Genomic DNA, 17,593 nt, shown 5'->3' with positions numbered 1-17,593 from the left:
ACATTCTTCACAACCGCGCTTTTGTTGCAGATCCACTTTGTAAGGCCACCATGGCTTTTCTCCAAACCTGAAACAATTCAGCAGAGTTTCACATACCATAAATAAATACTAATTCTTCCAAATGAAAACCTTTGGAAATACCCAGACTGACAATGATGTTATTCTTCCTTAAGAAATACCCGGACTGACAATGATGTTATTCTTCCTTAAGAAATACCCGGACTGACAATGATGTTATTCTTCCTTAAGATTGGTTTCACACCATCTAGGGATGACAATATGCCTCGTCCCTCGCCCTTACGGGGACGTGGATATAAAAAAATTTCGGGGAACGGGGACGGAGATACCCCTCCCCGAAAAATTATTATTATTATTAAAAAATTATATATATATATATATATATATATATATATATATATATGAAAAAGTTCAAATGCGGCGATGTCCTTAGTTGCGGCGGAATTTTAGAATACACCAACAGTGTAAGGGAAACACACCACAATGAAATGTAAAAAAAAAAAAACACCAAAAAATACACAACAGACCCAACACGCCCCTACTTATATATCAAAAGGGGAGCAGCCTTCTTTTTTCTTTTTCTTTTTTTTTATACAATTTTTATATTATTATTATTATTATTTATTCAATTTATTACATGATGTTATTATATTATTATTATGTATTATGTATACCATTATTATTATTATTATTATTATTATTGTTATTATTATTATTATTATATGTATACCCTTTTGGTCATTTTATATGTTAACCGCTAATCTAAACAGCTAATTTTACCAAACATCTTTTTATATAACCGCTGATAAAATCCGCTGCTCAAACCCGCTAACACAATCCGCTATTTGTTAATCACTAATACAATCCGCTACTGCTAACCGTTGTTTGCCAAACAAGCCCAATAGTAGTCATCAACGGGTCGGGTGAGGATCACAAATTCACAATAGCCCAAAATCTGGAGAAGTGAATAACTCAGCTGAAAGTTGGAGCAAATCTGATAGATCTCAAAATGGGGAGTTCAAAGTAATTGTATATACAAATACCAGAAGCTGTGATATAAAGCAAAATCCCCAGTACAATCCCATTCTCAATAAATACAGATGGTTTAAAAGCCTAATGAATTAGTGGACACTTTCTTTCTCAAAATTTGCAATTTACAGACAAAGCAACAGATATCATTGTCATGTGTCACTACTCTAAACACATAGCAAAAAACCACATTTGGGAGATCTGTAACCAAGAATACAGGAAACACAAGATCTTCCATTGATTTTCAATCCTTTTGGGAATACAAAGTATGGTACAACTATGACTCCTATGAGCAATGGGGAGTAGAATCCACTACCCTAAGCGACCCCCCGAGTTCATTTGGTACAAGTGGAATGAAGGAGTGTAGTACATCAGTTATCAATGGCCTATAGCTTGGCTCCGGTTGCACACATAACACAGCTACAGCCGCAACCTATGCAAAAACGAGCCGTTTAATGTAAATTACAAATGAATTTATAAAGCAATGACTGGTTCAAGATTCAAGGTAAACAAACCTGATATAAATGCTTAACATCCATTGTGTTTCTGATCGTAGGGTCAACAATATTCGGAAGCTTTGATCGGTCCGTAAGCTGGGGCATAGCCTGCTTGATGAACAATGGCGGTATCATTAATAACCTCACACTAAACGGGACTTTTTTTTTTTAGTACTATTGACTCTGTTACAATGCAGTATTTGTTCATAACTACTTTCTCAACCTACTGAAGCACAAAGAGTCAATATCGCCCCCACTGAGGCGAGGCGCCACTAGACCACAAGGTCATTGACCACTGAACGAGACTTTTAATCTAACTCGTTATAGATTACACTTAATTTTATCTAATTTTCCTTACCCATGTAACTATTGATTGGCACTTAGTTTCTCCCACTTTCTCCACTGGCCTTTTACCCATCAAAAGCTCTAGAAGAATAATGCCAAAACCATACACATCACTCTTATCAGTTAGTTTACCTGCAAGCAAAGAACTCCGGTCAAGATAGAAATACCTTTCACATTAGTTTTTAAGGCAAGCAAAAGGAGAAAAGGAAATATATTCTTTTTTTCATTAACATACGTAGCATTCCGGAAAGAAACAAGTATTTGGACGACTTGTGATAAACAAAATTTTCCACATACAGTTCCTTTAAATATTCAACACAAAGAAATTGGCATTTCTTTATAACGAAAAACATCAAACCAAACATATATTCCCTTGTGGTTTACAAATAACAGCATTTTTGAGAAAGATAACATGATAAGCTTCACAAAGTCACCCCCCCCCCCCCCACCACCTCTCTACCCCCAGAAGGATAAAACCTCTACTTACCGTCTAAGAGATACTCTGGAGCAAGATAACCCAGTGATCCCGAAATCTTGGTTATGTTCTTGCTTAGGTTTCCGCCAGTTACAGAAAGGCCAAAATCAGAAATCTAGATCACAAAAGCTAAATGAAGTAAGAATTCTGCACAGAAACATTATATAGTTTACTTTGAAAAAGAAAAAGTACACGATATCTATCTGTCTTCCTCCACAATTACCTTTGCGTTGAAGCTGGAATCAAGAAGAATATTAGACGATTTGAGATGCCTATGGATCACAGGGGGGTTGCAACGCTCGTGAAGGTATTCTAATCCTCTGGTCAACATCAATGTTTATTAGTCTTCTCGTCGATTTTCAGTAGAAACGAAGACAAAAACAAACAAAGTTAACTGGCAAAAGTGCAAAACATAATTATAATTATAAGTCTACCTTGCAATATCCAAAGCAATTTTCATTCGGAGAGGCCAACTTAAAGTTGATCCACGAGAAGGTCCTAAATTTAGCGAAAATGAAGTTAGAAATATCTTATCATTACACTATCCCGTTTTGAATATAAAGAAGAATGCATACCATGCAACTGAAATTCCAAAGAACTGTTCTGCATCATTTCGTACACCAAGAAACGCATATCACCATGAATGGAGTACCCTAAGAGGGAAACTATATTTTGATGCTGAATTTTACTCAACAAGTCAACCTCGTTCTGCAATTCCAAATCGATGGTTTAGCTATACATTCAGAAATAGTAGATTAGCGTATATATCTATCTATATCCCAGGTCAGTGGTACCTCGAATTCTTTATTAACCTCCTGTCTACCGCCACAAAGCCTCTTAACCGCTGCCTCCAAGTCATTATCAAATTTTGCTTTATAGACACGCCCTAATCTCCCTTCCCCCAAAACATTTTCCTCCATAAAATTGCTAGTAGCAGCTAGTAATGATGGATATTCCAGAACAGCAACTAAGCCCTTTCGCCCAGAGGCTTTAAAGGGTGTCGATTTATCCTTAACTGGACAACATGAAAGTCCCTTGGCACCATCTACAAACAAACATTTTACACTCCAATAATGGTGTGGAAATGATAAAGGGAAAAGTAAAAGGAAGAACTAAACCCTAGACTTCTTATTCATAGTTGAAATATAATTGGGGGGAATTGAAATATAACTTTATAAACATAGATACCTGCATTCTGCTGGCATTTTTCATTGGATTTCTTGAGTTTACTCAACCTGTAAACCCATAAGCCAGATAACAACAGCAGAATTCCACCAAGAAGGGTAGAGGCAACAATAAGAGCAATGAGAATTTTCTTGTTTAAGTTTTGATGCTGAACTGCTCTGACATCTGTAGCCCCTATTATCAAGGAAAAAAAGCTTTGGAAAACCATAATTTAGCAGGGAAAAACAAAATCAATAATTGACCTTAAGAAGCCAATCAACACAGCCTTTTTCCAGCACTCAACCCATCCCTTCCCAAAAGAGATCCCATCAAGGAAGGTAAATGTATGCCATTTGGCTCAAAAAGAAAACACAGTAATAGAAAAGAAACCATCATAATATATCTGCAGCAAAGAGCCAACTCAGAAGTCATAATGGCCCTGCAATGTTCATCTGAAGAACAGTACTTTTTTCCCAGAAATTTGAATAAAGTAAGGATTCAAACATCAAAACAATTATACATAATCTCAGTATACCAGGAACTGCCTCTCCTAGTCTCCTTTAGGGCCAAAAGCTTCTCCCTCACAAAATTAGATGAACAATCCATGGTAATGATGAGAAACAAAGAAAAGCTCCACAACCCATCACTCAATACACATCAAGCATTGTGAAATTACCTGGGGAGTGGGCGCCTGAGCTTGAAGAAGCCTGAAAGATTGGTTCTTTCTCAGTGGGGAGAACTGGGTCTGAAACAGGAGGCTCTGGCCTCACATCTACAGGAGTTGAAGAAGACAATGGAGAGCTAAAAACCGCAGCCATTACTACAACAAACAGGATCAGAAGCTTCAACATCTTCAAGGCTCACAAGAGACAAAGAAGAGAAATTGGGAGGTTCCGGATTTGGGACTAGTGATTGTTCTGAAAAAAAAAACTGAAATAATCTGAGAAAATTGTTAATTCATGGGGTTCTTAAAGATTCTTTAAAGATGAAATGTAGGCGTGGCCAGGTAGATAAGTGTATCTGAGTGAGTGTCTCTTTGCATCTCAGCTTTCAGTTTTGTTTTAAGAAAGGCATTCATTTATTATTATTTTTCCAAGTTTTATTTTTAGAAAAGGACAAGAATGGTAGGGTGAAGTAGTAAAAATTTTTAGTATAATTATTATTATTTTTTTTAACCTTTTCACCTACATTTATACCATTTGAAATTTAGATTCAAATTTAAAATCTCTTTTCTTAGTTAATAAATTAAAGGGAACTTCTATGGTATTGGCTGTATGTGAACATACATAATTGTACTGATTCAAATATAATAATAATCGATATTGTAAAAATTTTAATAAATTAAATGTCAATTTGATTATGACCATGTTTGGTGGATGTTATTTTAGAATTTATAGTTTATTTAAAATTACAAATAAGTTATAAACTCAGTTTGGTAAATATATATATATATATATATATATATATATATATGGGAGTTTTTGGTAAATAGCTATAGTATTAGCTTATTGTAGAAAAGTGTTTGGTAAATTAGCTATTAGCTGATAGCTGATTACATAAAAAATGACTTTCTCAAAAAAAAAAAAAAAAACTAAATTTTAGTATTTTGGAACAATAAGTTGTTACAAAAAACTAATTAGTCAAACACTCATATTGATCATGTTTGGCAACATAGTTAGCTTATTAGCTCATTCTGACTTATTTGACTACTATTAACTGTTTGACTTGGTTAAATAGACAATCTAAGTGTTTGATTAATTAGCTTTTTCTAACAGCTTATTGCTCTAAAATGTTATAATTCAAAAAGCTGCTCAAAGTAGCTTTTTCGATAAATTTTTTGAAAGAGTTATTTTGCATGTAATCAGCTATCATTTGACAACTAATTTACCAAACACTTTTCTATCATCAACTATTCAAACCTACTAACTTAATCCGCTAAAACTATTTACCAAACATTCCCAATATGTTACTTGTAAATATATAATCTGAATATTATTTTAGATCAAAGTAATTTGAATATTATTTTAGATCAAAGTTTAGAAGGTGAGGTGTACTTTGGCTCATGCAAACATGTTGATGAGAAAAATGTTTTTTTTTTTTTTTTGGTATTATTGATTAGGGGATAAATATGAAATTAGTAGAAGCAATAATAGTGTAATTTTGTTGGGGTGGGGGTTGTGGAAAAGCAAAAGTTGGTTTTGCTTTAGTGGGAAAGCAAAAAGAAAGGGAAAGGGCACAGTAATCATGTGGTACTTATCAAAAGGTAATGAACACTCCCAGCTTTTCCAGAATTACAGTCATGCCCTTCCCTTCCCCCTCTTCTCTTCTCAACTAGATTGTGACAGTATCGTATCCCACACTTCCTTCATTTCTAGTGTTCTTTTTTTTTTTTTTTTTTTTTTGAAAAATTTCTTCATTTCTAGCTGGCTGCCTCTAGTATACTACGCTCTTATTTGACAAATAGCAGTTAGCAATTATTGGTTCAATTCACGGATTATATATAATAGCGTTTGAAATTTCATAGTTTGGAGTAAACTGTTACTCCAAACCGCTCAATTACCAAACAAAAATTTTAACGTTTTAACATGGTCAAAACGTCAAAAATAACGAATTCGTCAATATTTTGACCAATTCGTCATTTATCAAATAAGCCCTACATCTTTTATGAAGCGTCAATGAATGATAAAATAAGATCTTGAATTATTGAAAAAAAAAATTTATTGTATTTTTGTGCTACAAAAAACTTTCGTTCTAGTTTTTGAACTCTTTTAAAAAGTAAAATTAAAATATTTTTATATGTAAATTACTCAGTTATTACAGGTCATGTTGAAGTGACTTTTACATGCTAATTTTCTTTGTATACATGAATGTTACGTAGAATTGTTTTTTTTTTTTTTAAAACATTATATTAGTGTGGCATCATTTATACAAAGAAAATTACAAAGGGAAGTCACATCAATATAACATGAAATTGAAGGTAATTTACAAATAAAAATGTTTTAATTGTTTTTTTAAAAGAATTTTAGGACTAATATGGATTTATGTAGTTCAATGGTGTAATTGACCTTTTAAAAATAATTTATGAGCTTATTTGACTCTTTTTTTGAATTTTGATAAAAATTACAGGAATGGAGTCAAATAGGCCACTCAATTGCACATCAAATTGCAATTAGGACATCAAATTTAAAAATAATGCAATTGGACCCATAAACAACACAAAATCATGTAATTAAATCCAAAATGACTTATTTACTTGAAAGAGACGTTACCGATTTCAAAAATGATTTTTTAAATAATTTTAAATAAAATAATTACATAAATTTAAATTAAAAAAAAAAAAAAAAAAAAAACTAAAGCGGGGGCTTCGTCTCCATGGCCGGAGACGAAGGTTCTTTCATCTCCAGCCATGGAGACGATGAGACCATCGTCTCCATGGCCAAGGAGGTGAAGACAGTAGTTTAGTTTTTTTTTTTTTTAGTAATTATATTTAAAATTATTTTTAAAATCGGTAACCGCTATTTGTAAAATAGGTCATTTTTGGTTTAATTGTATGATTTTGTATTATTCAGGGACTCAATTACATTATTTTTGAGTTTGATAGCCTAATTGCAATTTGGTGTGCAATTAAGGGGCCTATTTGATCTTTATTCCAAAATTACACCATACATTTTGTTTGTTTAGCTTAAAAATAATTTTAAAATGTATTTGTTAATAAGAAACAAGCATACTCCGTACTATTTATAAATATTTACATATACACATTTATATATTTCAACGTGAATTGATTAGAATGATTTATGTCAAATGGTATAAAATTTGATTTAAAACTTGGTATAAATAATACTTCATTTATTTCATTTTGTTTGTCTGGTTCGGTTAATAAGGTTTGATTGATTTTATTTTTAATTTAATTTTTTATAATATTAAGTTTGTATCCGTATATAAAATTTATATATTTAGAAACTACATTAAAAGTACTATTAAATACAAAACAAAACAAAAAGAAAAAAAAAGAAAAACAAACAAACAAATTTAAAAATAATTAAAATTTACTAAAGAAAATAATTAATGATAAAAGAGTTGTACATTTGGTGTTGTTGGTTTGTGTTGGGGAGAATGTTGTACACATTGGGTTCGTTGGTGCTGTCAATTTTTGTATATTTGATGTACATCATCGTGGACCTACGGAGTTGGGGCATTTCAAATCTTTATTTCTAACCACATTACTTTTATACTTTATTCTTATTTCTTACTATCTAATCATACTTCATCTTTCATATATTATTTTGTAAAGTTATTATTTAACATATACCCATAACAATATAGAATCTTATACTTTTTTGACAATAACAAAGTAACTTATATAAAGCATTTCTATACTTGTCAATGTCAATTAAACAAACTACACTCTTCAAATGAGAAATTAAAAATATTTTTGTTTTGTTTTGTGAAGTCAAACTCCATGATATATGACCCCCAACCAGCTTCTCTTGAAAAAAAAAAAAAAAATCATATTACTTATAACTTTTGCAACGTTAAAGAATGTGACCCATAAAGTTGAAAATGCGAGTAGAAGTTTAAACGAATCGAGTCGAGTCAAATATCTTACTATTTGATTTGAATTTGACTATATTAAGGACTATTCTTATTCGTTAAATATTTGAATTTCAAATTTTATTCTTATTTGATTCTACTCGAATATTCAAATTCGAAATGCCTAACTTGATTCTTTAAAGTTTTTAATATCACACACACACATATAGAGGGAATAAGGGTCAAATAGGCTATCAAACTGCACACAATAATACATTTAGGCCACTGAAAACAATAATTGGGTCCCTAAACTAACTAATTTCATTCAATTAGTCCAATTTACAGGTTTTGCAAGTTAGTAGTAGACTAGCAGGTCATCCTAAATTTAAAATATTTTTTAAAGAATTATTATTTAAAAATAATTATTTAACATTTAAAAAAAAACAAAAAAAAAAAAAGAAAGAAAAAGAAACACGTCTTCGGCCAGAGACGAAGAAGGTTTCTTCGTCTCCGGCCACGGAAACGAAGAGTCTCTTTGTCTCCATGGCCGGAGACGAAGAATGGCAGAGACGTGGTTCTTTTTTTTTTTTTTTTTTTTTTAATAATTATTTTTAAATAACAATTAAAAAAATGAATTAGGGATGACCTCCTACTAACCTGCAAAACTTGTAATAGACTAATTGCATGAAATTTGTTAGTTTAGGGACCCAATTATTGTTTGTTTTTTTTTTTTTTTTTTTTTTAGGTTCAACGGCCTAATTGCATTATTGTGTGCAAATGACCTATTGACCCTTGAAACATGTGGGTGCATCTCAGCCATTCATCAACTCATCTTTTAAAAAAAAAAAAAATCGTCACATGCGAGCCACAACAATGTTTACTGGAAGGAGAAACAATGTGCACTAGAAGGCAAAAACGTACACTGTAAAGTACTAAAATATGCAACAATTATTGAAAAGACTAAATTTAATACATGAGCTTCGACACAAATCATAAAAGATCACAATATTCAACTAAAATTAGTAATTAGTGATTCATTCAAGATCAAATATTGTAACAGAGTTAGTAGTACTTAAAAAAAATGCTCTTTAATATATATAACTACATTATTCGACTCGAATATTCGAATTCGAAATGCGTAACTTTATTATATATATATATATATATATATATATATATATATATATATTCGAATACTAGTCAAATCGAATATACTCTGATTCGTATTCGAAAAAAAAATTTGAATCGAAATATGTATTCGTATTCGATTTATTCGAATTCAAAACGCAACATACGAATTCGAATCACAAATCAAATTTAAAGTATTTGATTTGTTTACACCCCTAAATAAGAATATCTACATTAAAATTTAGATAGTCTTATACAAGACTTGTTTATTATGTGTGAGACTACCATAAATGCTTGTTGTTACATTGTTTTAGAAACGATGCAAGTCATGTAGAATCATTATACCGTGGACCATATAGCCTACATTACAAAATGAACCACTAACATATATATTCATTATATTTTGAAAACAAACAACTTCATTAATGTAAATGTGCAGCCAGTACATAAAAAGAAAACTAGGTGGGATGGACTTCCATTCCCTACTATCAGCAATGGACACAACTTCTCTAACCAACATGAGTTGTCATGTTTGCGGATTGCTTAGCAAATATAAAGCTAACATTTAAAAATTCACTAGCTAATTTCTTAATATCTTCGAGAATAAGATCAAAAGAGGAATAACAAGTAAAATTCCTCAGGCCTTGAATTATTAAAAGGGCATCGGATTCAACATAAATTACATAAACTCCAAGTATCTTCAACTACTTCAATGCTTCCCTTATCCCCGACCTAAATTACTAAAAGGGCATCAGATTCAACATGATATACTACATAAACTCCAGGTGTCTTCAACCACTTCAATGCTTCTCTTATCCCTATATCTTCTGTCAACATATCAGTTCATTTTTAGTATATTGAAAGTTTACTTTTAGTATATTGAATATTCATTTTTAATATCTATATATTCATTTTTAAGTTTATTTTTAGTATATTGAATATTCATTTTTAATTTATTACCTAAAAATTAATATTTATCAATGGTACACTGTATAATTTAACATTCATGTTGGTTGGAGGTTAGTTTTCTATGCTTACACTACATTGTTTTTAATTTGTATTCGAGCCAATAGTCTTGTTTAGACTTTGATTACTATAGTTTTGTTAGAAAATATTTAATTTTTTTTCTCTAGGTCAATGTAAGATGCTTTGGCACCTATTGTGGCCATCATATTGTAATCTTCTTTTATCAAAATAAAATGATTATGTCCTTTACCCAGAAACCAGCTACAATGTATGCAAAGTATTTTCTACTCTACTTTGCGGTAGTCCTAATATTTCCCCTCATGTATTGGGTTGAGGTAGGAAAACTTGAAACTTGTCTCATAAGATCGAATGAATGTTGAAACCACATTAAAGTTCTAGTAAATATGTGTGCAATTGATCTTTGGTGGAAATAAAATGTACCTACAGATAATTAGATGTGATTGTTGGAAAAAATAGCATAAATTAGCATAAAATGACATTTTAAGTAGCTATTTTGTGGTACAAATATCAGTGGGGTCCACCTTCGATTTTGTTGGGAAAAATCCCACCACCTGTGACAAATAAAATCACAAGACCGACAAGAGCGCAAATACGAGATGGTGCAAAATAGCCAAAATAAATAACAGACACAAGGGACACAAGATTTACGTGGAAAACCCCAAAACCACGGGAAAAAATCACGGACCACCACCAACACAATATTCCACTATAAAAAATCTTGGGTACAAAGTTGCTGGCTACCACCTGAGCCAAACACCCTAAAAATCATCAAATACAACAACTAGGCCAAATACAATATATCACGTTCACAGGCCTAAAAAGGGATACCAACTCGTACTCAAAATATTCAACCACCACGAACAAGGTGAATAGAATACAAATATTACGAGCTTACCCAAAACGATGATGCCTGGAACAAACACTGACCTCTACAAATATTTGATGAAGAAAAGTACCCCAAAGATCTTCGGCAAACCTCACGACAAATCCATCAAACGTGCGACAAAACCTGCCGACACACGCCACCGCCGTGCCACCAAAGAAGCTAGGCAAACCCACGACAAAGTAGCACAAAAAGAAGAAGAAATAGATGTTGCTCCTTCAACTGCTGCATACGGCCGTGCAAAGAGAAAGAAAGAAAACTGAATTTTTCTTTCTTTTTTGGCCTACTGCTTCTGCCGAAAAATATAAAATGGAATATGTGTAGTATGTAGAAGTGTCTGGTGTAGTGGTGGGGAAACAATGAATTTTCCCTCCTTTTATAGATGCAGGCAGCCACCTTGGAAATAAAGAAAGTTAATTAATTCCTCAACTTCCTCCCATAAACCTTAGGAAACCTCTTCCCATAATCCTTAGGAAACCTCTTCCCATAAACCTTAGGAAACCTCTTCCCAAGTTCCCTTAGGAAATCTCTTCCCAAGTTCATCCCAAGCAAACTTCTGCCCAACAACTTCATCCCAACATCCACTCTTTAACTTCTACCCAATAACCCATTCTCCAACCCAAATAATTGTCAGCAAACTTTTCCATCAAGCTAACAAATATTGCAGTGGAACAGGCTTGGTCCAAAATGAGCTATTTACCACAATAGGAGGGAAGCCCCAACCCAACAGATTTGGATCGGGTTGAAGTGGATTCGGGTTCTTCGTAGTGAGACGAAAAGATTGATATATTGTACGCTCAAAACGGATAATGGGTGAATGTGTGAGCACATAGCCATTAATGTGCAATCCAACTATCAGCTTAGGCTTTTAGTTGAGATGGAATACATGTTTCAATTGAATGAAATATTAATTCTCAAAGTAGACCCATTTGAGTTGGAAAAATTAAGGGAAAAAGTAAAGCTTTTGTCCCACATTGGTTTGGGAAGAGGATTTGCCCCACTATTTATACAATAGATCATCTATTACGGAACTAATTTCAGAATTAATCCTCATATTCAATGGTCAGTTTTGAAGGTTTGAACATGAGTTTGAATGCCTAAGTAAATGTTATTTACACCATCTTCTCCTATATAAGAAGTAGTAGTAGCAGCCGAAATTTTACAAGGAAACAAGGAAAAAAACAATTGTTTTCCAGCTCCAAAATTTCTGCTTCTACTCATCTCTTAGCCTATTGTGTTCTAAGCTTTGCTCTAGTTCGCTGGGTTCAAAGTTTGGGTGCTCAAACGTTGAACCGTAGCATTTTATCCTGGGAAACCTAGGCTACAACACTCTTAGCACTTGTGGGAGTCAACAAATAAGGTTTCAAGGAAACAAACAATTCGTTCAAACTCGTGCTAACCTCTAACCGAATCATCCACCATTTCCTTCCCAATTATTTGCCTTTTCATATAATAATAATCTTTTCATGGGATTATTATTCTTGAAATATACCAACAAGAAACTACCCAATAATAATCTTGTCTCGGACAAATTGATAATATATCTTCATCTTCCACATGCGTTAGTGTTATTTGCGCCGAGTTTTGTGGATAGAAACAATGGAGGATACTGATACGCGATACAACGAGAATTTGTAGGTTAATGGGCTTATACATGTGTGGCTTAATGGGCTCAAGAGGAATTGGGTTGGGCTGCATTTCAAATGGGTCCCATTTAGTTTTCAAGATGGGCTGAAACTTGTGGTGCTTGACTAAGTCAACGTGGGCACGTGGCTCGAGCAATATTTTGTTTTGAATGCTATTGACTTTATTACAATGTAGTATCTCCTAAATGCTCTATCGGGCCGGGGTGTGGGGGCCCTTAGGGTTAGGGTTCAACCTTTTGGAAGAATGTAGTATCTGTTCATAACTACTTTCTCAACCTACTGAAGCACAAAGAGCAATATTTTGTTAGTTAATTTTTTAAAAAAAAAATTACACTTTTTATCTATAAGTTACATGATAATTATAAGTTTCGTCTTTGTTAGTCGTGAGCACTTTTCATCAATAAGTTATAACTGATGTTATAAATTGTCCTTTTTTAATATATTATGCTCACTTCTCATACTTAAGTTATAACTGATTTGCAAAATTCGTCCCTAACGTTTTATTAGAAAAAAAGACGAAATTTGAAATGTCAATTATAGCCAGTGTTACAAAAATCTCGTCTAGGCATCAATTGATATTTTAATATTAATTATTAAAGTATTAAATAGTTTGTAATATGAAATCTTAAAAAAAGCAAATAAAAAATACATGGGCTCTTAGTGATTTTTTCAACCATGATTATAGCTTAGGAACTAGAACTGAAAACGGTCAACAAGGATGAATCCTACAATTTCTCTATATAACTTAGATGAAAGTGCAATTTTTCCTTCTTTTTTTTTTCCAAAGTGTTGGTTGACAATGCATTTATTAAAATAATTGATAATCAAATTAAAATAAGAGTCCATGCAAGCTATATCATTGAATTATATATGTATTTTTTATGATTGTGAAGTTATACATCATGTTAAATTATTATATTTTAATTTTTCATGCCAAAAATACCCAATTAATCATCATATTATAAAGTTCATAATCACAAAACTAAAATATAATAATTTTAACATAATGTATAACTCCAAAATAATGTAAGAGCCAAACCAATAATTGTTACCATATGAGCAGAGCCATATGATGTCAAGAAATTTGAGTTGCTATAATAAGTAAACATGAAATGAAAGCTATAAAGAAGGAAGATGATCAAAATATTTTCTCAAAAATATACCAAAAGGTCCAAACCAATCTCATTTCCTATATAAACATTACATCCCATCTGTGAAAATTTTGTCAAAAAAAAAAAAAGTAATAGAAGCAATGAGGGTTTGCCCCAAAGAATTGGACATTGCAGAAACCTGTTGATAAAAGAATGTGACTGCATCTAATAAGCAGCTAGGATCTCTAACCTATCATCATCACTATAATTCCTTCATGATCCTAACTCTACCCTCACTACCTTCTTCACTAACCATGTTGTTTTGAGTGGAAACTGGAAAGTGGTCAGGACAGGTATTTAATTACAAGTTGCAACAACAAAAATTAGAGCTTATTAGGCTATAAATGCTGCTGGGACTTAATTCTAACTCGTTCCACACTCAACCTCATTCACCCCTTCCGCCTCGAGTGGAAGATTTAGATCCGGAAGGGCAATCCCGATCTCGAGATCTCTTTCGCTTCCCGGCTGAGATTGCAAATCAAGCTGGAAAAAGAACTTCAGGATTAGAATTAAGAAAAAAAAAAAGAACAAAAATAAAGAATGAACTAAAACTTGTTTTACCTTCATTCTCTTCAGATTTTCGTTAGTGGCCCTTTGTTTATCCAAATTGGCACGTAACATTGCTAGTTCCTGTGTAGAGGATGCAACTATCAGGAACATAAACTCATAAATTCCCGTGGCTATTAATTACGCACATAAGAATTGAAGGTTACCTTCTTTAGCAGCCTTCTTTCCCTTAGTAGCATAGCCTCATCTTCTTTGAGTTCAGCCAATGTCTGATTATCACCAGTGAGGATAATAAGGAATAAGAAAAGTGATACTAAGCTGCTGTTTGTTAACTACTTTTGCTTAATGGCATCAGCAATAGACATTAAAGTTGAGGAAATTAAGGATGAGTCCTTCAATGTAGAATAGTTTAATAATGTCTCTGACAATCAAGAAAAGGAGCTTGTCCCAAAAAAGAAACAATGTTTTCTTTTTGGGTGTAACTCAGGGTTTCCATAGTAAAAAGCAATGACTAATACTCGCACCTCTAAGAATGGAACAGCTGACCAGAAACAAAACCGTGTATGGTCATGATGTATTAAACAAAAGTAAGAAATATATGAATTACTCACTCTGTCCCATTTTATGTATCTGGTTCAGTTAACGAGACTTGACTAAAGTTATTTTTAATCCAATTTTTAATAATATTAAGTTTAGTATTAGTATATAAAATTTATATATTTAGAAACTACACTAAAAGTACTATTAAACACAAAAAAAAAAAAAAATCAAATTTAAAAATAATTAAAGAATACTAAAGAAAATAAACAAAGAAGAACGTGTTGATTTAACCAATAAATAGTAAGTAAGACAGATAAAACAGAAGGGTTACCTTTTTCCTTCTTGACCTCTTGGTAGTGCTTTTTTCCTTTGTCTCATTTAGCTGAAAGACAAAGACAAAGATAGCATCAATTAAAACCTGTAGATTAGTATGCCAATACTTCAGCCTCGAAAGTTATCGTCTAGTAAACAGAGGAGAAAAGGATGCAAAGAATAGCTCTTTATGAAGCATAAAAAAATATTCTACTTCCAAATGGACTTATATTGCCTTTTTGATATTTGGATAGATACAAAATGAGGTAATATGTTCATTTGTGACAGACATTAGAGCATGTTAGGACAAACATCTTAATCCTATTTCACAAATGTCAAAGACAGTTTTAGAAAGGCAATGGTAAACAAACATTCACTAAAATAAATGGAGAAACAGAATCCACTAATAGTTATTTTCAGTATAAAGAATCTAAATCTCACAAGAATTCGAACCTATAACCACTTGAAACAATAAAAAACTTTTCCAAAAAACTATAATTTTTTATTTTAATTACTTATGTGTAAACCTATAAACTAAATAAACCCATAGTATTTTTGAAACAGTTAATTAATATACGTAAAGATTAAGGTAAAGTGTGTTATGGTATAATAAAGACATGGGTGGATTGAATTGTGCGGCTGCACAGGGTGCCACCTCACCTGATAATTCCCACTTTATCCACAATTATGAAAAAGCGCTTAACCACTAACCACACTACACCAAACTTCAACGCAGAAGAACAAAAAACTTGCCACGTTCACACGTCACCGTTTTGGTGCGTTTGCCCAAAATGCCCCTTGCGGACGTGGACAATTACAGGGTTGACTACCCACACCCCCTTCTTGTCGTTAAACCTAAACCAATGCCTTTCAAACCCGACAAAGACGGGAGGGCAGACAGTTTCTTGGTCAGTTCACGGAACTACTTTCTTCTTTTTGCTGATGAAATGACCATTCTGTCCCTATAAGGGCAATTTCGGAATACATACTTATTATTGCCAAACAACCTGATTATCATTACAAATGAGTAGTCATAGAGTCGAATTCCGTGGTGGCTTAGACTTTTTGAACTAAAAATCTTTAAGAAAATATAAAACTATTTTGTAGAGGGAGATATTTGAGAAAGTATAAAAAAAATATTGCCTTATAAAGAATAAGGAGTATTTAAAAAAATAAATGATTATATGTAGAAAAAAAAAAGAAGAAAAGAAAATTCGAGTAATAAATATATCTATATATGGTACTATGGTAGGGCATTTTGGTCAACGAGAGTGGAATCCGGAGCGGGTGCGGGTGCGGGTTGGGGGATTTGTTGGGAAATGACGAAAATAGGCAGGGGCATGCACATGATTCTTTTGTGGGAAGTTTTTAACTGAAAACGGTGGGGAGGAGATGGGTATTAGGTAACTTGCAAGGGACGACACGTTGGAAATATCAGAGATTCGGAGGGGTAGTTTTGTCATCATGCAAGGAAACAAAGTGACACGCGACTTGGATGACGAAGAAAAGGAAAGCCTCTCTCGTCGGCGGAAAAGCCGCCGCCACAACCACCACTCACCGGCTCTCATTCAATCACCGCCGTCGAGAAGCTAAATTCCAGCGAGCAAGAGAGAGAGAGAATAGAATATACGAACCTTAGATCTCGCCTTGCCAGATGCCTTTGACGACGGCGGCGGCGGATTAGGATAGCTGGACTCCTCAGGACCACCGTCAACAGCGCCGCCGCAGCTGACGGAGGTGGCGCCGCTCCAGGACAGCGGCGTGGTAGGGCTATCCCTCGTGGCCGCCTTCTTCGGCCTGACGGTTACCGGCTTGGAACGGCGCTGACGCACGCTCCAGTCGAGCGGAAAAGCCGCCGCCGGGTTGGGCCTGGCGGAGGGGTGGTTGAGCCCCAACAGCAGCTCAACCACCATGGAATCGTCGAGCATCGCCGCCTTCACCCACTCATCCTCAGTCATGGCGTCAGTTTGCAGAGATACAGATAGAGAGAGAGAGAGAGAGAGAGAAGAGAGAGGAAACACGTAGGAGTTGGGGAGCAAAAAGGTGTGTGGGAGAAGGAGAAAAAAGCAGAAGATGAGAGAAGTATGGAGTGGTGGGGTGGTGGCAAAGAAAATCTTAATGAGAGTTATAAATATTAAAATATATAATTGACTCTCGTAATAAATGTCATCTCCACAACACCCACGCAAACACACACACATATACATACATACATACTACCACTCCACATTCCAATTCTAAAGTACTCACAATCCCTCTTTGCGGATACTTCTCCAATTTCACTTTTCTACAACTATTATTCCATTAATTTTATATATATATATATATATATATATATATATATAAATCTTCAATACATAAATAATGTATCTTTTATA

The 17,593-nt window shown here is 33.5% G+C and overlaps 2 protein-coding genes across 3 annotated transcripts; both read right to left on the bottom strand.

The window, feature by feature from the left end:
- Positions 1-1,032: 1,032 nt before the first annotated feature.
- Positions 1,033-4,581, bottom strand: LOC109163168 (probable receptor-like protein kinase At1g80640). Of its 2 annotated transcripts, none has more exons than XM_019311919.1 (10): positions 4,205-4,581; positions 3,553-3,723; positions 3,159-3,409; positions 2,940-3,072; positions 2,799-2,862; positions 2,588-2,684; positions 2,377-2,479; positions 1,903-2,021; positions 1,563-1,652; positions 1,033-1,480 (listed from the first exon to the last, which is right to left on the bottom strand). In XM_019311919.1, the coding sequence occupies exons 1-10, from the start codon at positions 4,377-4,379 to the stop codon at positions 1,334-1,336; spliced, it is 1,350 nt and encodes a 449-aa protein (XP_019167464.1). In that variant the 5' UTR covers positions 4,380-4,581; the 3' UTR covers positions 1,033-1,333. The 2 variants fall into 2 exon arrangements, with proteins under 2 accessions (XP_019167464.1, XP_019167465.1); XM_019311920.1 differs by having other exon boundaries at positions 3,553-3,714.
- Positions 4,582-13,827: 9,246 nt separating this feature from the next.
- LOC109163169 lies at positions 13,828-17,391 on the bottom strand. The gene is made up of 5 exons (XM_019311921.1): positions 16,850-17,391; positions 15,235-15,285; positions 14,570-14,632; positions 14,418-14,486; positions 13,828-14,339 (listed from the first exon to the last, which is right to left on the bottom strand). Exons 1-5 carry the CDS (start codon positions 17,171-17,173, stop codon positions 14,220-14,222), a joined length of 627 nt encoding a protein of 208 aa, XP_019167466.1. The 5' UTR covers positions 17,174-17,391; the 3' UTR covers positions 13,828-14,219.
- Between the last annotated feature and the right edge of the window lie 202 nt (positions 17,392-17,593).

Source organism: Ipomoea nil, unplaced genomic scaffold, assembly GCF_001879475.1.
Source record: "Ipomoea nil cultivar Tokyo-kokei standard unplaced genomic scaffold, Asagao_1.1 scaffold2975, whole genome shotgun sequence".
NCBI lineage: Eukaryota > Viridiplantae > Streptophyta > Magnoliopsida > Solanales > Convolvulaceae > Ipomoea > Ipomoea nil.
This window is presented reverse-complemented; position numbering and strand designations above follow the sequence as displayed.